At 36.9% G+C, this 23,682-nt stretch overlaps 1 protein-coding gene and 1 long non-coding RNA gene across 2 annotated transcripts; both read left to right on the plus strand.

Annotated features, from left to right (window-relative positions):
• Window positions 1-19,091, plus strand: LOC18427623 (succinate dehydrogenase subunit 7A, mitochondrial). Its single transcript, XM_006836672.4, has 4 exons — window positions 1-193; window positions 364-429; window positions 13,892-13,994; window positions 18,604-19,091. The coding sequence occupies exons 1-4, from the start codon at window positions 140-142 to the stop codon at window positions 18,687-18,689; spliced, it is 309 nt and encodes a 102-aa protein (XP_006836735.2). The 5' UTR covers window positions 1-139; the 3' UTR covers window positions 18,690-19,091.
• Window positions 10,986-11,879, plus strand: LOC148780192 (uncharacterized). The gene is made up of 3 exons (XR_016042923.1): window positions 10,986-11,054; window positions 11,159-11,237; window positions 11,493-11,879. It is a non-coding gene; the product is annotated as an uncharacterized LOC148780192 (long non-coding RNA).
• Window positions 19,092-23,682: the final 4,591 nt, after the last annotated feature.

Raw genomic sequence — 23,682 nt, forward strand, 5'->3', positions numbered from 1 at the left:
ATTTGAGCTGCAATCGCACCTCTCTCTCAGCTGCAAACTTCCAGTAGAGTGCTTGTATGATTTGTGTTTGCAGCGGGACTCTTTCTCTCTTGAAACATAACTCCGATTTTCATCTCCTTCCATCTCGTCTTTAATCAAAATGATGGCCATGTCCCAATTCACGAGCAGAATCCTCTCCTCCTTCAATCCCCAGGTTTTTTCTCTCTCTAAAAATATGTAGACACGAGAACCGCAAAAGTCGCTGAGCGATTGTTCTCTCTCATTCACTTTTGGGTTCTCAGTTTTCTCCTCCCTTCACTCTTACGCATTTGGCTTCTCTCTCTCTGTCTCTTCATTACGATTTTGTGTTTTTTTTTTCCTCAGGGAATAAGGGATCCGTCTGGCGTTACACGTGGCTTCCATATTGAACCAGGGCCTCGTGAGAAAGTGGTGAGCCGCAAGCGCCCATCCCTCTCTCTCTGCTCATTTGTTTTTTGGGTTTTCCATTGCTTTATTTGATTGTTAATCTATCGTGGTTTTTTCTCTTTCATTTGTATTTTCTTTTGGAATGGATTGACTTTGCCTGAGAAATGCCTTCTATTGATGCGTAGATTTTTGGGTTTGTGTTTCTTCTGTAAAGCATAATGAAATAGATGGCATTTATAAAGTTAAAAGGAAAATCTTGGGAGCAACATTAGAAGGAAACTAGAGTTCTGATTTATATTTCTATAGAAGGATTAAAAGAAAAAAAAAATGGAGGTTGCATATCTTGATTGCTATTGAAGCTGAGAAGATGATTATTTCTGTTGAATTTGGGTTCCTTTAATCTAATTTTGTGAAGGCCTTTCTCTCCGCAGATTGAAATAAGAGTGGGGGCTTATTGATGGGTTGGTTACCTGTTCCAAAATGCGTTCAAGTCGATAAACTGTGTTATCATTAGGTTTAATTGCACTGGTTTTGCACTATGATCTCGTAGCTACCTCTATAATCCATTCAGCTTGATGATAGATGGTTGATTCATTCTGCACTGGTGCAAATCCAAATTATGTAACTAGAAATCTGATCTTTCTGCGTTATCGTACACTAGGATTCTGATGCCATTCCTTGAGTATGGCTTCAAATATGACTCATTTCTTGTATGAGACATGCAACTCATGGGCAGTGGTAGCATGCATAATCTAGTTTCATGGGCTAACTGGTGTTCTGAGGGTAGAAATGGATCTAGTTTGTTTTTTATTGTGAGAAGGATGATTAGGGCCCATATGGTTCGAAAATTGTTCTTTCAATCTTTGCTGTGGGGGTAATCATTAGGAGATTGCAGTTTGGTGTTTTGAGGTGCTAGATTCATTTGCTATCCTTTTAGGGAAAATTTTTGTGCGGGGTTCCCTCATGAGATAGTCTTTATTCCTCTCTACAACCAAAGGGTCATGGATTATAACTTTGGAGAGTTCCTTGGTGCTTTTGATGTGGTAGTATAGGGTAACTTATTCCTATGAGAAGGATAAAGAAGCAAATTGTAACGTTCTGCCAACTGCCATATTTCCAGGCCAAGTTAGCATTCCTTTGCTTTTGCTGAGTTCCTGGGTCTGAGGCTCTGGGTTGTAGAATTAAAGAGTTGCTTGTACCCTTGGTTTCTTGCGGATCTATTTGGTAGCTCGAGTACTGATAATAGCATTTCTTGATAAAATAAGGAAACTGAAAGCAGCATTTGGGTTTTCTAGTCAGCCCTAGATAAAAGAAGCCAAATGGCATATCTATTTGCATGTTTGGGCTACCAGTTTGTGTAGAGGGAACTATCACTGTATTCAGTTGGATTAATGGAAAATATGAGTAAATTTTTTTGAAAATTTGTTGGCAGTTACCTCAATACGTTATGTGTGTTTGCTAATATTTGATATATATTGGGAGCAATTGTAATCATGGAGACCACCATCTGTTGTTAGCGAACTAGGAATTCAGCAGTCTTTATGGTGCACTTGACTCCATTTTCAAAGATCTAAGCATTCAATAGTCAAATCCTGGTGTCCTGAAGTCTATCAGCACAACTGAGTGAAGGAATGAGTTACTTATGAGTTTGGATTCACATAAACAAGGACAGCAATTGTTGCAGTTAGAGCCTTGACTAATCCCATCTTTTCATTCTTTGAAGATGGTCGTGTTTTCTGTTTCCCTTCTAGGCCAATAAGAGTTTTTCTATACCAAGTTAAAGGTTTCACATTACCCTGGAATACTGGGAAAGCAAAAGCTGTGTAAATATACCTCTATATCTGATATATACGTACTTGAATAAAAAGATGCCTCTTAAGAGGGGTTCCTGTGTCATCTTTGCAAAGTATTCTGTGGAAGCATTTACCTCTCACCACGAGTATCTGAAAGATACTTGAGTTGATTGGTAAATATCAGAAATCTGGTTCAAGATTGGTTCCAATCTTCAAGGCAGGGGGAGGTCTTATATGCTCAGTTTTTAATATTGTCATCGTCCTCTTCATTCAACACTGGCATGTTCCATCTCTTGTTGAAAAGTTATAGGCCAAACAGCAGAACCTGAGCTTAAGTAGGAGTGGCATCCACCAAGCCTATGAGCCCTGAATCAATGTTTCAGCTGAATTATTTCTGAAGATGCCCCCAATGTGTGCTGGTTCATTGTTATTGAGGGAAGATTAATTTGGTAACCCCTGGATCAGGTAGGACCCATTGTGGTTCTTAGAAATTTTCATTGGTCTTGGCTAGTGTTCTAAAATGCAGGATGCAGTAGGGTTTGATGTGGCAATACAGCTTGATGCGGTCCCGATTGGCTATATAATATTTTTCCATTGCTGGCCAAAATCATCCTATGTATAAACTTTGATTCTTTCTATTGCTGAGTTCAGAAGGTGACAATCGATTTGATTCTGTCTTTGGGTGAATTGATGGGGGTCATTTTTCCCTCAAAGACTTGTCTATTGCATTCTAGCCAGTTTTGCTAGAGAGAAGCTGGAACCGGAGCTTGCCACAGTAATAGGTCAGAGTGGAGGGGGGTGTGAGGATACGAAGAAGAGGATAAAAGATTGTACTTGGGGTCACTGATTCCCTACCAAATAGATCGAGTATGAAAGACTATATCAAAAAGGTGATTGATGGTCTCCTTGTTTTTGCACATGGCACACTAGTTTGGTAATGGCATGCCTCTTTTTTTTATTTGGGTGAGTGTGAGTGCCTTTTGGGCTATGACTAACTAGTTGAAAGCCTAAAATCTAGGCGGGGCTGGAGTGAACCAGGCCCTCATGGCTGTGAGTGGCCTGTACTTGATTGGGGTTGAGGGCATTATAAAAAGAGGATACCGAGAACCTACTCGAAGGTAAGAGGGATCCTCACCATTTTTGTCCCTTTCCTGGGGAGGAATAAGATTGTTTTACTGAGGTTTTATGGCAAAGCAATTACATTGGATGTCTTGCAATCATGGAGGTCCCTCCGGAAAAGTGGGTTCCACATTGTTTGATCCCCAATCACTTGATAGTAAGAGATGGCCAAGTTCTGATCTGGGACTTAAAGGAACGAGCTTGGGAAGGCATTATTCAGCAAGTAGTCACAAAGCCAATATCCTTCCAAAACTTGGGGAGCGTGGCTTTTTTAGGCCTCCAAGTGCCACCACCACCTTCCAAGGAGTGTGTATTGCAGTCATTAAGGTTTCTAATGCCTAACCCTTGGCTCTTTTAGGTTTGCAGACTATGTGCCATCTTACCAGATGGAATTAAGGTGCTCCTCTAGCCTTGAGCTAGAGGAAGTCCCTAATGATGCATTCCAAGTTGGCTATGACAGCTAACATCCTAAATAAAGACATCTGGAACACTTGGATATTGGAAAGGGTGGACTTGTCCATAATGATCCTGCCACCAAACAATGGAAACTTGCAAGTCAATGTAGGGCGGCCAATAGGCCGGGGCGAATTGAATAATTTTTCAGCCAACCATAGCCAGGCCTGATTATTCATATTTATATTTAAAGTACATCTTTGTGATATCTTATATAAATCATCATCAAAGTCTTTTCCCATTTGGGGTTGGCTACATGAATCTTGGTTCGCAATTCTGCTCTATCTAGAGCCATACCCTCAGTGAGGCTATAAGTCCCCATATGTTTTTTCACTATTTCTAACTATGCATGTTTGGGCCTATCCTTTGCCCTTTTTGGCCTTCTAGTTGAACCAAATTGCACCTCCTAATAGGAGCTGTACGGGGTCTATGCTGCACATGGCGGGCCCATCTAAGTCTAGTTTCTCTTATCTTATTACATATTGAAGCTACACCTAAATTTTCTTGAAGGTATTTATTTTGAATTCTATCCGTTCTTATCTTACCGCTCATTCATGTCAACATCCGCATCTTATCTACACTTATCTTATGGGTATGTTGTTTCTTGACCGCCCAACATTCCGTTGCATAAAACAAAGCTGGTCTCACAATTGTCCTATAGAACTTCTCCTTCAGCTTTAGTGGTATGCGGTGAGCACATAAAACTTCGGTTATACATCTCCACTTCGCTCACCCCGCTCTAATTCTATGTGTGAGATCTTCCTCAATCTCTCTATTTTCATTGATTATTGACCTAAGATATCGAAAATGCGTTCTTTTTTGGTATTTCTTGGCATCAATCTTAACTATTTCCTCGTCTCTACTCTTATTATTACTAAACTTGCATTCCATGTACTTTGTCTTGGTCCGGTTAGTTTTAAAACCTTTTGATTTTAAAACATCCCTTCAAAATTCTCACTTTGTGTTGACGCCGCTTCGGGTCTCATCGATCAAAACTATGTCGTCCACGAACAACATACACCATGGTACTTCATCTTGTAGGTGCCTGGTTAGGTCATCCCTAACTAAGACAAAGAGATATGGGCTCAACACTTACCCTTGATGTTGACCTATTGTTACTGAAAACTCACTCATCTCTCTATTAGTTGTTCGCACACTAGTTAGCACTCCCTTGTACATATATCTCACCAAGTCAATATAGCATTTGAAGACTCCTTTCTTTTCCAACACCCCCCAAATTAAATATCGAGGTACTTTATCATAAAATTTTTATATATTATATAAATATAAATAATATACTTTTGTATATTACATATAAGGAAAAAGCTTATATAAGGTTGCAACCTTATACTATAGAAGTAAGGTGCACCTCAAAAATCCAGTAGAAAAGAGTGTTTCGAAGTTGTAAAACATTCCAATTGATCATTTAAACCTCAAAATATTGGGGTATAAAGTAAAAAGGAATTTTGAGTCCTAAAAGTAGTTTATCTTGCAATAAGTTATCGGGATTGTCTATTTTCAAGATTTTCAAGTGATTATAGATCTACTTGATATGCACCATTTTTGAAATTTTAAGTTGATCTACTTGATATTCATTGTTTTTGGAATTTTAAGTTTCATAATTAGAGTTGAACATGGATTTTCAAACTATCGTAAGGTTTTCGACACCAAAACTACATCTTCTTACACAATTTAGAGATGCATCTTTCTTGTATAGTATAAGGTGGGCATCTTATACAAACCTAGCCCTCTATGTATTGTATATAAAAATTCATATCACTTATAATTTAGATAATATTTGCTAAATAATAAAATATAATATAATGTAAAACCTACTCCATCTTTGATAGTCTCTTACCATGTCTCCTTTCTCGTGATAGATTGATGCTGGTTTAATGTGCCACTTCTCTTCCCTCATCGCAAAACCCTCTTTCTTTCTCTCTCTACACACCCCATGTCTTTCTCTATACAGCCCCAACAGCCCACCTCATCATGACGATCTCAAAAACCCCCCCATCTCTCTCTCCCTCTACCCCAAACAATTAGTCTATCAAAGTCATCAAACAATTCCCTTTCGTTTTTTTCTCTCTAGCTCTCTCTCTCCTCCTGCTCTACTCTTTAAGTGAACCCTTTAATTTGGGGTAGAGAGAGCTATTACTATGCTTGATTGAGTGTATTTATATCTGCAAGTTAAGAGAGAGAAAGATAGGCTCTTTGGCACAATAGTGGTTTCTCTTCTCATTGTAAGTTGATTTCGCACAGCCCTAAATGAAGGACCTTTAGGACTTCTTCTGTCTTTTGTCATAGGTGGAGGTTCGTGTTTTAAGAAATATGCATTTGTGATGGGAACTGTGTCAAAAGTGAAGATGTGTTTTGAGATGGAAATAGATAAAGCAGATGAGAAGCTCAGCTGGCAAGTGTGTGAGGTTTCATTAGATGAGAGTGAGAGTAATGAGGAGACAAAGAAGAAAAAAATCGGGAACACAAAGATAGAGAGGCTGTTAAATTGGTTCCACAATATACTCTCAAGGAGCAGTGGAAGTGTTTTCTTTTAATAAAAAGCAGAAGAAGATTGATTTTTTTTCCCTTCTCACTTTTTTGAACTTCTTTGTTTGCCATTTTTCTCAAAAAAATTTATTCGTTTGTTGATTTTTTTCTAGGTTTAGGGAGATGAGCATTTGAGAAGGCTCAATTTTTTCTTTATTTGTTGATTTATTTTAGGGCTAGGAGAGCAACTTCTGGGTTATTAACGAACATGATAGGAAACCTCTCTCTCTCTCTCTCTGCTTAAAGGGAAAAATTAGCCCTACACCCAAGGATCAAGAGATAGAAGAGGTGGAGAGGAATAATAAAATAAAGCACGTTTTCTTTATGGGTCAATCAGTTGAGAGGGGCATTTTGGCCAGGCTAGGCTCGAGTCTCAGTAAATAAAATCAGCTGGTCTTGGAATTAACTCAAAAAACAAAGTTGGCTCGGGCTAGAGTCTATTCCTAAAAAATGGGGCCTACTCGGGCCAGCCATGGTCTGGCCAATCTACTGTCAAAATGCTCTATTACATTGCCCCACTGGGGTTTCCCTAGTTCCTCTAGGCACAATTGTCCTATTGGAGTTTCCTTAGTTCCTCTCGGCGCAACAGAAGATGCAAATTTCTGTTGGGCAGTGCTTCTGTGGCACTACCTATTGTTTTGGCTAAATCTTGGGCTTCTCTTAAGGGTGATGCCTAAACCCAATAGTTTTAGTCTTGATCTTGTTGATTTTAAGGCCTGTGGAGAATTGGAAAGACCTGAGAAACAACCGTAGGCTGTCTACTTGTTGACCATTGGCATCGCAGAAGACAAAAGTGGTGCTGCATATCAGAGGTGAGAGATGGGAGGTCACCTTCGAGACCTGGAGAATCCTTGAAGTCTGTGGGTATATGAGTTGGAGAGGACTTTCAAAAGATTTTTGCTCTTATAGCAAAAAGGAAAGGGGAGAGAGCATCCCCTTGGTGGAGGCTTAATGAAGCGGGAAAAAAGCCCTGACGGCTTCCATTAATGAGTATGGAATAGTGTGGGAAGGAAATACGTCCTGCAATCCACGGTTACCAAAACCCATCAAACCCATAACTTGATGAAGAGTCTCCCAATTGAAATCTTTGTGTGCTTTCCTCATATCTTGCTCAAGGATAATGCCGGGAAGGTTTGAGTGGTGCCTGGCCTCATTACACTTGTCGGCTATCAAAGCTCTATCAAGTATTTGGCAATCTTGGACCAGTACTCCTTGGTGGGGGGTGGAATGACCTAGCTCAAAACTTGGTGGGGGGATGTGAAGATGTTGGAGAATATTTTATATGAGCTCCTGATTGGGCTTATTGGCGTAAAAATTTTTAGCTCTTCTTTTCATTCTATCTTTGTGATTAGGGATCAACATGATGAAGGTGGACTTCATGCCCCTAGTGATGACAACTCTATGAAAAATTTGTGCAATTGGAAAACTATTTGTGCTAGGGGATGTACTGTGGCCTAGTTCAGTAACTGGCTTTCAGTATTTGTGTTTCTCAAAAAGAGATGCTCAAGCCAGTTGACACTCCTCATCAATAAATTTGAAAGTTGAGATTCTGAATCTTTGGCCTGGACTTTTCTTTGGCCAGCCACACAGGCTGCTTGAGAAAATGGTCTTTAAGGGATATAATCTTATAGTAACCACAAAGGTCCAAAAGCCACAAAGACTACTAATGCCCCATAATGCTAAAATACCATTAAGGTCTAATCACTATTCATGATTCAGCAATCCACCTTAGCTACTATTTTGCTTTCAAATAGAATTTATTACTTCCTTTTGTTATTGAGTCTGCTAATATAAAAGTAACTAGGAATGTAAGAGGCTTCTACCTTTTTATCCTCTAACATATTTTCTTCTTGAGTGATATTTCTTCTTTATAATTGTATATTTGATTTGAATGGTACATCGAATGCTTTGAGATAGCTATAGCTGCTTGATTATCACAATAGATCATTGTAGTCACATGCGCAAACTTTGCCAATGGCATCTCACTTCCATGAAAGTTGTATTCTAGGATATTCTTCTTGGAATGAGGCATTTCCAATGATTTCCAATAATTAATGCCCAAATTGAGGGAGAAATCTGCCCGTCTTCCCCGTTTGTACCTCATTTTTGGGGAATTGATCTTCCAACTAAATAGATGGAAAATTTATCTATGCAAATGAAATCTTCACCCCCAATCATCTCTCTTTCCTACAAATCCCATACCCTCTCTCTCTTCTTCAAACCCTCAATCATTTCTCCTTGTATTTTCAAGGAGCCAAACTTGCCCGTAATGTCTCAAATTTATTGCTTCTCTTGAAGCATGGGATGATGCAATATACTCTGCCTCTATTGCAATGTGGAATATGTACTTCTGTATCTTGCTATCCCGTGAAACACAAGCTACACAACAAGTAAACACCCATCTTGATGTGGACTTCTACTTATCACTCTCACCTCCTAAGTTCCTTGCACTATAGCGTTCAAGGACTAAACTTTGGTGCCTAAGCATGAACTATTGTCATGTGCCCTCTTAAGATGCCAAAGTACTTTCTTGACTTTCAATGGTCCATCCCATGATTAGTCATATTTCAATTTACTATCTGTATTGCGTAAGCTATAATCGGTCTAACACAATTCATCAAATAATTAAATGATCTTGCCACTTGTGCATATGGATATTATTTGCATTTTCTTTCTCATTATTGGTTCTAGGGCATGCTTGTTTTGATACTTCAGAAAGTTTCTCTATGAGTGTTTTCAATTTAAAATCTTCCATTTTAAATTTCTCAAGAACTTTTAAAGTGTATTGCTCTTGGGTCAAGTATAATAGTTATTTTCTTCTATACCTAGTTTCTTTAATCTATTTCTCCCATATCTTTCATCGCAAATTTGGATGATGGCCATCCTTTACTTTGTTTAATGGCATTTCTATTATTACGAGATTAGATTATGTTATCTACATACAAGACCAAAACTGAACACCCCCCACGATCTTGAGTTTTCACACCATAGTCAGTACTGGCATTTTAAACTATAATCTATAAGAGCTTCTGGGAAATTTAAATACCGTTGTCTAGAAGATTGGCCCAATTCCTAAGAAAGATTTAATTTACTTATTATTTTTGGTTTCTTGACCTTCTTGAGAAAAACCTTCATTTGGTTCATATAGGATTTTGTCTTCCAACTCACCAGGGAACTCAATCTTGACATCCATTTAATAAACATCAAAATCGTAATTATTAGCTCTTTTCGACGCTATTCTTATGGATGATTTTCATGTAACTGGTAAGTCGGTCTCTTAGCAGTCAATAGCATCCTTTCACTTGTTTAGTGATCAATCATCATCACCATTATCAAAGCCTTTTTTCAACTATTTGGGGTCGGCTATACGAATGCTGGTCCAACATTCTGCTCTATCAAGGATTATACCTTCATTGAGGCCATAAGTCCCCATATCTTTTCTCATTACTTCCAACCATGTTCTTTTGGGCCTACCTCTTGCTCTTTTTTAGCCTTCCACTTAAACCAACTCGCACCTCCTAACATGTGCGGTACTAAGTTTGCACTGTACATGGCCAGCCGACCTAAGTCTACTTGCTTTTGTCTAATCACTTATTGGAGCCACACCTAAGTTCTCCCAAATGTATTTATTTCGAATTCTATCCTTTCTTGTCTTGCCACTCATCTATCTCTACATCCTCATCTTAGCTACACTCATCCTATGGGTATGTTGTTTCTCGACCGCCTAACATTCTACCCATAAAGCAAAGCTGGTCTCACAACTGTCTTATAGAACTTCCCCTTCCGCTTCATTACTATGCGGCGATCACATAAAACTATGATTGCACATCTCCACTTTGCCCACCCAGCTCTAATTCTATGTGGAACATCTTCTTCAATCTCTCCATTTCTTGGCCCAAGATATTTGAAAATGCGCTCTTTTTGGTATTTTTTAGCCATCAATTTTAACTACTTCCTCGTTTCTGTCTTTCTTTATATTTTGCAAATTTCCTTGCTCCATCTATTTTCTTAGAATGAACCCATTTACAACCAATTTCGTTTCTATCTCTAGGTAATTTGCAAAGACCCATTTATCTTTCTTTAAGGCTTCATGGTGTGGGTGAGTAGATTTCTTCTCCATCGGTTTAAGGTACATTTTGTAATCCATTAGATGAGGTGTGTTCATTTTGATAACTAGCTGATTTACTTTCCCTAATACTTCTACTAGGTTCAATATTTTGAAGAGTTGGATTAAACGTAGAAGAACTACTAATCTCATTTATTGTACGAGCTTATCATCTTTTTCTCCATCTACAATTTTAGGTTGCATAGCCTTATGTGTTCCTATGTTCTTGTAGAAATGAGCCTCCCTACTTTTCATTATATCCTTATTTGCTTCACCATATAATCTTATACCTTTTAGACTTCTCCAACTATCCTACAAATATACACTTGATTGTTTTTGGTCCTAGCCTATCTCTTTCATACGAGGAATACGAACATAAGTCATGGAGACCCTTATTTTAATATGATCTAGGTCTAGTTCAAAGGGCATTACATTGGTTGGTTTGGAAGGCTGCCATTGGGGCTCTTCCTCGAAAGTGATGCCCTACATTGGCTTCTTGAATTATACAATTAACCCTATTGGGTTCGGATTTATTTTTCCTCTAAGCCATGCCATTTTGTTCAGGGGTATAAGGCAAGGGAGTTTGCTTAATAATCCCATTCTTACTACAAAGTTCTTCGGATTCATAGAAGGTGTATTCTCCTCCTATATCACTTTTAAGAGTTTATTTCTCTCTAATTGATTTTCTATTTCTGATTTTTTTTTGTTAAACTTTTCTGGTGCTTTGTGATTATAGGTTAACAAGTATGTGTGAGGATATCTTGAGTAGTCATCAATTAAAGTACTAAAGTATACCCACCCACCATGGCCCTTCGGTAGTAACTTTCCACATATTTCACTATGAATTATTTCTAATGGATTTTATACTCTCTTTCCCTTCGGAAATTCTTTGCCTTTTAATGTGAATTGCCTTTAATGCAACTCTCACAATTAAAATTGTCGTTTTTTTCGTATGTGAAGATATTTTTTTCAGTAATTTATTTCATTTTACATAGCCTATGTGACCAAGTGTTCCATGTCAAATATTTAAACACCTGACATAATCGAATGGTTACTTCATTTATTTCCAGCTTGTACATATTGCCAGCCAAAGTGGCTTTGCCAACAAAGGTGCCCCGTCTTTCTTAAAGATCATTTTCCCATTTTTCCATGCACTTCATCCCCACTCTTATCAGTACAAGAATTCCAAACAAGGTTTCTCCAAATATCATGCATACAAAATATTTGCAAGGGTGAGAGTGCCATAGGTTAGGAGTGGGAGCTTGATGATGCCTTCACCAAGGATGTCGGTGCTAGTAGTATTCTGCATGTAGAGCTTGTTTGCTCCATCACTCTTCTCCTTGAAGTCCACTATGTCCCTGCATCAAACCACCACTTATCTCGTGACGTGATGATCAAGGACTCCACAACAAAGTTAACGTCCTTTCTCTTTCTACTTTGTTCAACATCTTTCGTAAGTGCTCCACAAGACTTGGCCAAATGACCATGCTTATCATGATTAAAGCATTCAATATATTTCATTGGAATTTTTTTTGTTTCTTGTCTTGTATATCATCATTATAGGGTTTCATATCTCTTCTCATAGCTTGTATCTGAGAGGCTTGGCTGTGATCCCCTTTTTTTTTCTCTCCCTAATCCTATCATTTTCTTCCATCATCATTATAGGGTCATCCAAGGTGTGGATAGTTCCATTACATAGTTTTTTTTATTAGTTCTTCCGTGAATTAGGGTGCTTCCAATAATTTTCATGATTTATTGTTGTTTACTTACGGGTTCACCATATTTGGCCAATAGATTGACCTTCACATTCATGCATCAAAGTACTCAATCATCAATTGATTCTCTCTCATTTGTTCTTGTTTTATATCTCATACAACTTACATTTTGCCGTATAATTGTCATCAATGTGCCTCTCTTCTATAGCATTCCATAAATCCTCACTTCCTCAGCATTTTCATAGAGTTGAAATATTTAAGAATCCTATCACTCAAGAAGTTACATTTTGGCATATAATTGTCGTCAAATGTGCCTCTCTTCTATAGCATTCCATAAATCCTCACTTCCTCAGCATTTTCATAGAGTTGAAATATTTAAGAAGCCCATCATTCGAGAAATTATGGATTGCATCTTTACAAGTAAAATTATCATTCTTCCACTTAGTATATCTTTATCTCTCTCTCTCTCTCTCTCTCTAAAAGTAGATTCATCATCAGGTTTGGGTGGTGTATCTCCTTGAATTACATGATGCTTTTCCACGGATGCGACAAGGAAACTAGCTTACCCTTCCAAACAGAGAAGCTAGACCCTTCAAGATTCTGAATCTTAACCAAATTGGCGCACACACTCTTTGCTTCGGCCATATCAATAAGCTTAAAGATTCTCTGATACCTATTGTTGAATATGACCAAGGCTATGGAAGCTTTGCCGACGAGCAAAAATTGAGCTTAATCCTGAATTTTCAAGCACAAAAATTCCCAAGAATATTATCAACACTACCATACTCTAAACTATGGCCTTCCCCTCCCAACTAAACATGCAAATGAACCAACTATGCTTCCACATTTTCTTGTTTTACCTAGGTCTCATGACATAAATAACATGAAAATTAAGGGGCATGAGCTCACTAAAGAACCGCACCAAACACCCAAAGAAAGCTGAAGAGGTGCGCACAAGCACTGATTGAAGAGCTGAGCAAAATGGTTGTAGCAGCTGTCTCCAAAACTGTATCAACATTTGCCGTGCACAGCAGGTTAGAAAGAGAAATTGACAATAAATGATGTGGCAAACATGAGAAGTGCAGTGATCAGGGTCAGGGTGTTCTTGCAAGGTCTAGAGAACATCCCTTAAATCCAAGCCACATTTGAAATTGGTGACTTTTGCTTTTGTGTGTGTGTGTGTGTGTGTGTGTGTGAGAGAGAGAGAGAGAGAGAGAGAGAGAGAGAGAGAGAGAGAGAGAGAGAGAGAGAGAGAGTAGTAGTGTGCTGTACCTCTCTAACCATCCCCTATATGTAGAGAGAGCTTCCATGGTAGTTATTGAAATCCATTCTAAATTTGATATGGAAAATATTCATGAATGACTACTTAAAACCATGAGGAAACCCCTTAATGTATAATATCACTCACCTAATACTTCCATCAGGGTTGTGGAAATTGTACATGGCAAAGATTATTGACCTTGATTTTGATTATTATGTGTGATGTGGTTTGTTGTCTATATCCGGTTCTCCCTAACATAGCTTCAGTATATTCTCTCCCCATAACTAAGCAAATTTCTTTGACATGAGGTCTGTAGATGTTACTACAGTATTTTGTAGTTTACCCTTAACCAAATGGGCTGGGTAGCGTTGATGTTTGGATACCAGTGATATTGGAAACCAATCAAGTTGCTAACATTCATTTATGAGTACAAGGATCAATTTTTCCAGTCCATTTTAACTTGGGCGTTGTTCTTTTTATGTTTATATTATAGCTATTGGAAGAGGATCCTGCTCTGAAGAGGTTCAAGTCACATAAGAAGACTGTATGGCGCCTGAAGAGAGTTGGAGATGTCCTCACCGTCGTTGTCGTTGCTGGTAAGTTTTATTTTCCACTGAGAGCTGAAGTTTATTATTAATATGTCATTAATTTTACCTTCTAAATTAACTAAACAATTTGTATTCACTGGCTTTTTCTTTCCTCTTTGGACTTGGGACTAGTCGCAATTTATGAGGAGAAATGATCTTAGATATGCTTTATATGGAGCAGGAAGTTCCAAATTTGTTATATTTCATGTTTTGGAGGGTGATCCCTTGAACGTTATGCTTGCAGTTTCCAAATGTTATCCTTTCCTTTATGGGTTTGCGATTGCATCCATGGTCGTTGTTTGATTTTATTTTACCAATGATGAGCTTAATGATCCCAATGAATTATAACCAACCATACCATATTGGACATCTCCCCATTATCCTTTTCACTCTGAAGTTTAACTTACTCTAGTTTGATACAACTTTTCTATTGTTTCGATTATCATTTTTTTTTCGCCGATTGGTTTTTTATGGTTATGTACACAAGAACTCAACCAATCATTAAAAGTATCCAGTGGAGATGGGCCGGATGTAGGGTTTTATTGTTATTGTGTCACAGGCTCCCTTTATTAATACAATGGTGAAACGGGTTTGTAATGGAGGAATATGACCGAGTTGCAGGAACTAGAATTGGCCATTCTGACTAAGGTCTTTTATTATAAATAGGTGTCTACTATAGGGAGTTGAGTTGTAAGTCTTGTTTCTGGTTTAGCCAAGGCAGAACCAAATCAAGCCTGGCTTGTAGGCTTCCTTCAATTTTTCAATCAAAAGATTATTGGATTTTCTTACTTCTGAAATTATCTTTACATCAATTGGTATCAGAGCATATAATTCTTTAGTGACGAGGGTGAAAATCTTTGGCCAAATCTAAGTTTCACTGAATTTAACCCACGGTTTACTGATTTCCGTCAAGAAATTGTTTTATTTCAGCCCACAGTTTACTAATTTCAGCTTAGAAATTGCTGATTCCAGCTAGGGTGGCTGATTTTCTGCCTAAGGTTTGTGATTTAGGTGAACCTATGACAGCAAGGAGGGATCATGGTAGGGGGGCTCTCATAGGCCTACCTCGTAATTCTAAAAATTACGAGATTGAGGATATCATAGGTTCAACAGCTTGCACAACAATTTGCAGGCATCAATCATGGGCATGACAATGATCTTTTGGCTCAAGAAGATGTCGAGTAATCGTTGTGCTTTGCATGAGGAGTCGAGTGAAGAGGAACGTGATAGAAGACAAACATGGGATTTGCCAGCAAATAGGGAATTAGATTGGGATTTGCCATCAATCTTTCAGCAGGTTTTCAGCAGCTTTTCAGCAGGTTTTAGATTGGGATTTGCCATCAATCTTTGACACATGCGTAGATGAAGAACAAGAACTTGTAGGAGATTCAATCCATGATGATGAACAAGATTTTGTGATTGATCTAGTCTTTCGAAGAAAAAAAACAAGGGTCCCAAGGAGAATCAATAGGTGAAGTTGTTGGTTTGACCATTGAATCTGGTGCTCCTCTTGAAGATGCTCCCTTGATCTGGTCTAGGGCTGAGCCAAGAAAATTTAAGCAAGGTTATATTGCTGAACTGATGCGATTTCAGCTAGTTGGTGTGATTGAGAAGATTATATCTATAGATAGTGACCTTTTCCTCAAAGTATTCTCAAAAGAGTTTATGTGCATGTCCACTGATTTGAAAGCCACAGTCTCAATGCATAATATCATTGTATTTTGATTGGGTCAATAACCCATACACAGTCTCAATATATAATCATTGTATTTTGATTGGGTCAATAACCCATAGGTCCAAAAATTTGAAGCATAATGTTCTGGTTGAAGAAGATTGTAGGACTAATGCAAAATTCATCTTAGACCACTTTAAAACTCAAGGACGAGCTTTCTCCAACTAGTGGAGTCTAATGCAAGACAAAATTATTCTAATATTTAAATTTTGTTTAATTTCAAAGTATGTATATTTCAGTTTTAATTTTAGGGTTTATTTTCAAGGTTTCTAATTTTTTTTAGGGATTCTAGTTTTTATTTTTGTTTTTTATTGTTATTATAATTTAGGATTTTAGGAGTTGTTTAGAAAAGTAGTTAGAGTGCTTATAGAATATTTGTTTTATCAAGGGTAAAAATGTCATTATGAATTTTGTTTTAATTAGACTTCTATTTGAATTGGAGTTAAGATTTCTTGGGCTCTAAGTAAGGTTTTTAATTATTAAAGGTGTTTATGTAGATAATTTGAATAGGGATTTTGAGATCTTTTTTCTGGTTTAACCATGCAGAGCCATTGAAGCTTGGCTTGTAGGTATCAATAGATTATTGGATTTTAGGAGTTGTTTAGAAAAGTAGTTAGAGTGCTTATGAAATATTTGTTGTATCAAGGGTAAAAATGTCATTATGATTTTTGTTTTAATTAGACTTCTATTTGAATTAGAGTTAAGATTTCTTGGGCTCTAAGTAAGGTTTGTAATTATTAAAGGTGTTTATGTAGATAATTTGGAATAGAGATTTTGAGATCTTTTTTCTGGTTTAACCATGCAGAGCCATTGAAGTGTGGCTTGTAGGTATCAATAGATTATTGGATTTTCTTCCCTGCAAAATTCGCTCTACATCAATGCCACACACATTCCAACATTCTAAAACTTGTTTAGGCTATCTTTGAGTCTCTAGATGTGAATTGTGCACGTGCTTGTTTTTCTCATGGTGTTATGTTTTTCATGTCAAAATGTTAGCCCCGAATTTTATTCGTATGGTTAATTCATTGGGAAGAGTATTGCCTCAGTTTTTTCTCTATTTCAAGATGTCTGGTTTATAACAGTTTAATAACACTTTGGAAATATGTACCCATGTGCGACTTTTGAACTATAGTGGTTGAATATTTTAGATATGGATTTAACTGTTGCCCGTGGTTGGCGGATGCTAGATTGGAGGGGTGAAAGGTCAGACCTAGGCTGTAGCATACTTATTACTGGCTTTTCTCCTTTGTCATCGCTACTAAAGATTTAGGTTGGTTTTCTTAGACTCATCATAGATAATCAAATTAAAAGTTATGTTTTTCAAAATCTGAGGAAGCAAGGAACCCGGAACAGCTGGGTGTTCAAGCTATTACAGAAAAGCCGCACCCAGAAGCTTTGTTGGGTTGCGTTCTAGTAGAACTCTGTTCAGTGGAGGGTGTAATCTCATCAGTGGGTCCAGCCTCTTCCTTCACACATGGGCCCACCTCCCTCCACTGCTATGCAGAGAGTCTTACCTAGGGTTGTCCTGAACTCATTGATTGTTTCGTTGTTGGAGAAGGCTTGATTTTAGGCTCAAGGATATTGTTTGGAGTATGTATATGGACCATGGTATAGGCTATATGATTTTTATGTTTTCTTTTTAATGGTATGAAGAAACCTTTGGCCCATTCACCGTAGTGGCATTTCCATTTAACCTGTTTTGGCTCTTGCCAACCTTCGGATAGATTTTATATGGACATGAATAGTGCTTTTCCTCTTCAAGTGTTCTAAGAAATATTCTTGTGTGCCTTAGCCTAATTTTTCTCATCTGATCCTTATTCTACAAATCACGTAAAAAGGGCAATGGCTAAAATATTCCATAGGCTGTCACTCTGGTCAAATATTGACAAAGTTGTTAACACCATGTCCTCTTTCCTATAGACAAGCAAGGGGATTGTGTTCTGACAAAGTTTAGAATGCCTCATACTGTTTGACTGAATCCGGCTGCTCTCATTATCTTTGTGATTTGTTCTCATTGTCTCAAATTGGAGTAGCCTTTCTTGGGTCTTACAATGTGCACATTTATTAGTGCATGCATGTGTATGTAGCTACTTTCTAAACCTGTCATCACTTGTCAAGGATTCTTACAAAGCTGTCCTCATTCCATGCCATATACATTAAACCTGTTGCAGGATTGCTGGTATCCAAGGTCAATTCTCTGTCATTGAATCAATAAACATTCCTGTGGATCTCTATATTGCACCAGATTAATTATCATTTCTCATGTTACTGTTAGACATGATCATATACATATATTTTCATTAATGTAGGGCAATCCTTCATTTTGTCGCTTGTACATGACTCGGAAATTCAAAATACTTCTTGGTATAATATGGGAACTTGCTTAAATTTGAGACTTGAGGGCAGGAACAAATCCCATTTTATTTCAGGACACTGGGTTATCCCTCTCAACAAGACATCCTGAGTTTGTGCCTCACTTTCTCGTCTTTCATAATACAAATTTGGTCCATTTAATATATTAGGTTCATGTACATTTCTGGTGATGGTGACGTGTCTTAAGTAGTGGTTGCTGTTATGAATTTAACCATCCTGGTCTTCTTTGAATCTCATGCTTGCTGCATGCTGTCAGGAATTTTGTATCTCGAAGTTTTCATCATTATCGTGTATTATGTATGCATTCTTGTTTGATTTACTGGTAAAACTATTTGGGGCTATTACTGGGCAACAAAGCTGCTTTCTTGCACAGTGTTTTGTTGCTCGGGATTTTAACTTAGTTTCAGAGCTGAGCATTTTCTCATGCATAAACTTGCTGGCTTCTTCTTTTTTTACTCTAATCGAAGTATGGACACTTTTTTAACTGGCACCTGCAACTGCTTTTCATGGCAGGTTGTTGCTATGAAATATATGTGAGGACAGTGAAGCGTAATGCTGAACGTGAAGCTTCACAGACGAACCAGGAAGCTGCACGGTAACCTATCCAATGAAGCATGTCAAGTCCATGCATTGAAGATTATGTTGTGTGATACTATGGAAGGATTTCGAGGTCTAGATATTGCAGATACATCTTGATTTCCGCTGTGATTAATAAGCAAAGAAATGTCTTGAAACCCTTACTGTTTGTGTTTTCTCTCTATAATAATTGAGATTTATTAAGAAAAAAAAAAGTAGCAGATTTGTGGAAGGGCTTCTTAATTGATAAGATCTTTTTCTGCAGAGATCGTGTATCTTGAGTTTAAGATCAAGAAGCGCGATATCTCCATCCCCATGTCTCTATTTGAGAGAGAGAGAGAGAGAGAGTAAATTGGGGGAAGATCTTAGATATATTTTCTCTTAAAAAGCTCTTCGCAAAATGCCAGTGCAGCAATTATGTGGAAGCTAGGTTTCCCAACCATATTGAGATCCATTGGGTGCCCCTCAAACGAGATCCATATTCAATTTCTCTTCAATTTTCATACCTCTTGCCTGCAACTATGTCCATCTTCTCCATCTAAACTTGCCTTCATTCCTGACAATGTTCCCCACTCTCTTCTCTCTCCTTTCTTTCCTCACCTTCAAACCATTCTCTCCCTCTCCAGCCCTCTCCTTTCTCTCTCTCTCTCTCTCTCTTTCCTTGTGCTTTCCTTCGAACTCTCTCTCCTCTCACATGAGTAAAGAAATGAATTGTTTGAAGAAGGGAGACTTACAAGCCAAGTTTACCTTAGGTGAAACCAATACTTTAAGCAAAACAACATTTAACTTTATTCTAAATTCTCTACATAGAATCTTATTTATAATAAATGAATTTAGACTTCAAGAAATCCTTATTTTAGTTAAAAATGGAAGTCTAAATAAAAATAATATTTATAATGACACTTTTATTCATGATCCAGGGTATAACATGGACAATAAATTATAGGGAAACATTACTTAAAAGTTGTGGTTTCTATAAGGTTGAAACCTTAAACAATTCAATTAAGGCGTATCTCCAAATTTTATCATAACATATAATTTTGATGTAGAATTTTATTAAGATTATCTCAAAATTTATTTTTATATCTAATTATAAAATTTTAAACTCCAAAAATGGTTAAAATCAAGAAGATCTATAAACATATGAAAATCTTGAAAATAGACGGTACAAATAATGTGTTGTAAGACGCACTATTTTTAAGAGTCAATTTTTTTTTTTTTTTATATTCGTACATATTGTTGTCGAGATGATCGATTAGAGGGTTTTTCAACATTAAAACAACCTTTTTGGATAGGTTTTTGAGGTGCATATGTAATTCTACATTTAAGGTTGCAACTTTATATAAACTTTTTCCTTACTTAAAGTGTGTGATTTGTAGGTGTTAACATTATCCAGTAGAAATAAGGTGCACCTAGAAAATCCACCTCGAAAGGTTGCTCTGGTCTCGAAACCCTTACGATGGCCAAAAAATCTACTTTGACCCTTAATTATAAAATTCAAAGCTCTAAATATAGTATAAATTAAGCAGCTTTACATAGATGGTCTAGATAATGTGTAGATATACTATTTTTAGGATTTGAAATCTATTTTTCCTTTTATATCCATACATTTTTGTTAAAAATATGGCCTATTAAGGCTTAAATTCCAGTAGTCTCTCATTCAGTGGGAGCAATTGAGAGATTGAAATCTTAACGTCTTGCGAAATGAAGCACGGATTCTTTTACCCCGAGTGCACATGAGGTATCGAGAGTTCACATGTTGAGAACACAATTTCTCAAGGAGGTGTGAGAGTCACCTCCTAGTCAGGATTTTGTAGGTTATCCTCATGTTTAGCTGAAATCAGCCAGGGCTTAGAGAATCCAAAAGAGAAAAATAGAAGCCCGAGTACTTATTGAGTATTCGCACTATATGGAATGGTCAAGACTTATGAGACATAAGTCCGTATCTTGACACAAGACCATTGCATGGCATGTGCATTTTTATTTTGTATGGGAAGCCACTCTTCTAAATGCATTATCCGAGTTTAGAAGAGCCGGTGCACATGTGCTTTGAGATGACCCATGTAAATGAGTTGGATCATGTCCCATAAGAATACACCTGTAATCCATTGAGAGTCGAATGATCGAAAGTTCTGACTCAGAGGCTTTGATATGGCCAATTATGTGTTCGTGTTTTAGATTGTGGAACATGGATCAATTGGGTTGATCTGAGATTCGGTAGAATATCATTTTTGACTAGCCCAATGGAGTACTCCGATACCTATAGTTATTAGCCTGAGATCTCACTATACATTTTATCCGATTTTATAATGATGAAAAAAACCTAACAATTAAAAAAATATTTTAAATATCTATTGTGAATTTTAGAGAACTTTTCAGAATTTTTCAGAATTTTATTTGCTAAAAAAATAAGGCTTTTTATATTGTTTGGCTCGAATTCCATTTTAGTTCTGACTTGGTAGTACCATGTGGCGTCCGAGTGGCCATACGGTTGCCACATGGCACCCCACACCTCACTCTAGGATCACCGCCCAGCTGGGCATTGATCCCTAGGCGGGGGACTAGATTGGCATTTGGTTGCTTGTTTCATAAGGGGTTGTGTTATGATGTCTTGTTATCCATTGTTATATTTTGTTATACAATATTGTAAATTAATGCCACCTTTTTATCACATGTCTTAATTAACTCACACATGGGTCATGCATGACATATGTGAAGTTTAATTAATTAATTGATTTGATATTAAAGAGAAAATACATTTTCAAAATTGAGTTGAAAAATATCTTCACACACATGTGTGAAAGGGACATTATCTTTAAATTGATTGGTTTGAAATTTTAGATCTACAAAGTGATTGGCTTTGATAAAGAAGAATATCTCCACATGTGTGAGCTTTGCCAATTACTTCTTTGCCCTTCAGCCTTTGTGGTTATCTACTCTAATATATTATTAAAAAAACTAAGGGTATTTTTGTAAGGCCATATTGGATACAATTGGAACAAAAACATGGACTAGCGATAAAATGGTAAAGTGGCATAACTTAGGGTTAGGGTAAGTGATAATGGTGTGAAATCCCATCCCTTCATCCTAGTGGTTGAATGGAGATGGATGACTAGGTATATTAGCCTCTCATGTGCCTTTGGATTAGTGCATCAAGGGTGTTGACTGAATCCAAAGTTACACCCATGTTATAAAAGCACATTATGAGATCTCAAACCTTAACTATCTAAACTCTTGAACCATTTTGGAAAATTATTACTCCCCTCTTTCTTCTAAGGTTTTGTGAGAGAAAATTGAAGAGAGAAAAGTTTTAGAGTTCCATTAATGGTGATCTTGATAGTTGCCCTCCTTTCTTATGCCTAAGTCCATGGTGTACATTTATCAAGGTAAACTCTATTGAATTTTCTTTTCTCATAAGATCATATCCTTGGCATTTATAATTATTGGAGTTTTGAATTTAGAAAAGCTTCATTGATCTTAGAATCCCTATTTGATCATCTTTTTCATCGTGCTTATTCATAGTGTGGTCCTTTATGAGTTATAGCCTATATGCATGAGAATCCATGATCATGCATAGTATCATTTAATTACTTTGCTTCAAACCCATCAAATAATTTAGTCTCAGAATGTTACTCCATTTTTAAAAGTTTTTCATCACGTTTTTACCTATGGGGGTTCATAATCTTTCCATACAAGAATGTTTTGGTGGTCCGAGGGACCACCGTGTGTAGTTTGGCCATAACTCACTTGTTCTTTATCCAATTCGATTCAAATATTTTGTATTATGTTTTGGATGATAATGCCAATGTGTTGAGATATTAAGAAGTTATTTTAAGGTGTGTAATTTCTTCTCATTTGGATTAGACACTCTTGTGAGATTGAACCACTTTTGTAAAATCCGAAGGGACAAAATTAAGTCCTTATAGAGCCCTATTGCGTGGCCCCGACACAAGGGGTTCGAAACATGACTTCCCTATTTTAATTTGGCATTCTAATTCCCTATTTAGTTGATTTTATTCTTTAGAATTTTGTTTAGATTAGTTGCATGATGTATTTAAGCTTTGGGACATAGTTTATGTAATTTGTGCTATGAAAGTATAGTTTATAAGCTAGTCTTACTTTATATGTAATTGCTCCATAAGGGGTTGGTATTTGAGTTTATTTATATTTGTTACTAGATTGAAAAAGTTTCATCCCAAAAATTTAAGGTCATAAAATATAGGTAGAATTTTATCCACGGAACATAATGGATTATATGCTCACATGGAGCATATGATCTTCTAGTGCTAGAAACTAGAACATCAATTCCAGCGTTACAAACCCTACAAATCTATCATCTTGACTTCGCCAATAAAATAAACAAAAAGGATTTCAAGTCCTAAAAATGATATATGTTTAACGTGTTTTTCATAAATTTAAAAAATTAGAGAACATAAAAATTAAAAAAATATTTAAAAATAAAGTGAAACTAGTTCTCTAACAGAACTAGCCGGAACAATAGTTAAGTAGAATCGGACTGGCCTTAATGATTCCTGATCCCAATCCGCTAGTTCCAGTAGTTCGCCAATTTTTAAAACCTTGATATGCCCTATTCCATTAGGATTATCCATACATTATTGATAAAATGACCTTTTTCTTTCTTTGGGACCATATTTCATGCCCTATTCCATTAGGATTATCCATACATTATTGATAAAATGACCTTTTTCTTTCTTTGGGACCATATTTCATGGCCTATTCCATTAGGATTATCCATACATTATTGATAAAATGACCTTTTTCTTTCTTTGGGACCATATTTCATGCCCCCTAGCATAATATGGATAAAATCTTGTTGGATGTGCTTAGGTCCTCGAAGCCCTCACAAAGTCACAACATTGCTTAGAAGTCTAACCCTTACAAGAGTCTGCAATTATTAATTCACTGTCTCTGGGTTATTTTACAGATTTTTAAGAATCTATGATTTTGAGAGTAAATTATTCTTTACTTGGATTTCTGCCGTCTATTATTTGGAAA

The sequence above is a fragment of the Amborella trichopoda genome, chromosome 10 (assembly GCF_054954075.1).
Source record: "Amborella trichopoda isolate Santa Cruz 75 chromosome 10, AtrichopodaSantaCruz75HAP2 v2.0, whole genome shotgun sequence".
Lineage (NCBI taxonomy): Eukaryota > Viridiplantae > Streptophyta > Magnoliopsida > Amborellales > Amborellaceae > Amborella > Amborella trichopoda.

Bases quoted from the DNA above. Each gene is read 5' to 3' on its own strand.
- LOC18427623 (XM_006836672.4), top strand. From the start codon at position 140: ATGATGGCCATGTCCCAATTCACGAGCAGAATCCTCTCCTCCTTCAAT. The intron at 194-363 runs GTTTTTTCTCTC...TTTTTTCCTCAG, and splicing joins TCTCCTCCTTCAATCCCCAG to GGAATAAGGGATCCGTCTGG. The intron at 13,995-18,603 runs GTAAGTTTTATT...TTTTCATGGCAG, and splicing joins CACCGTCGTTGTCGTTGCTG to GTTGTTGCTATGAAATATAT.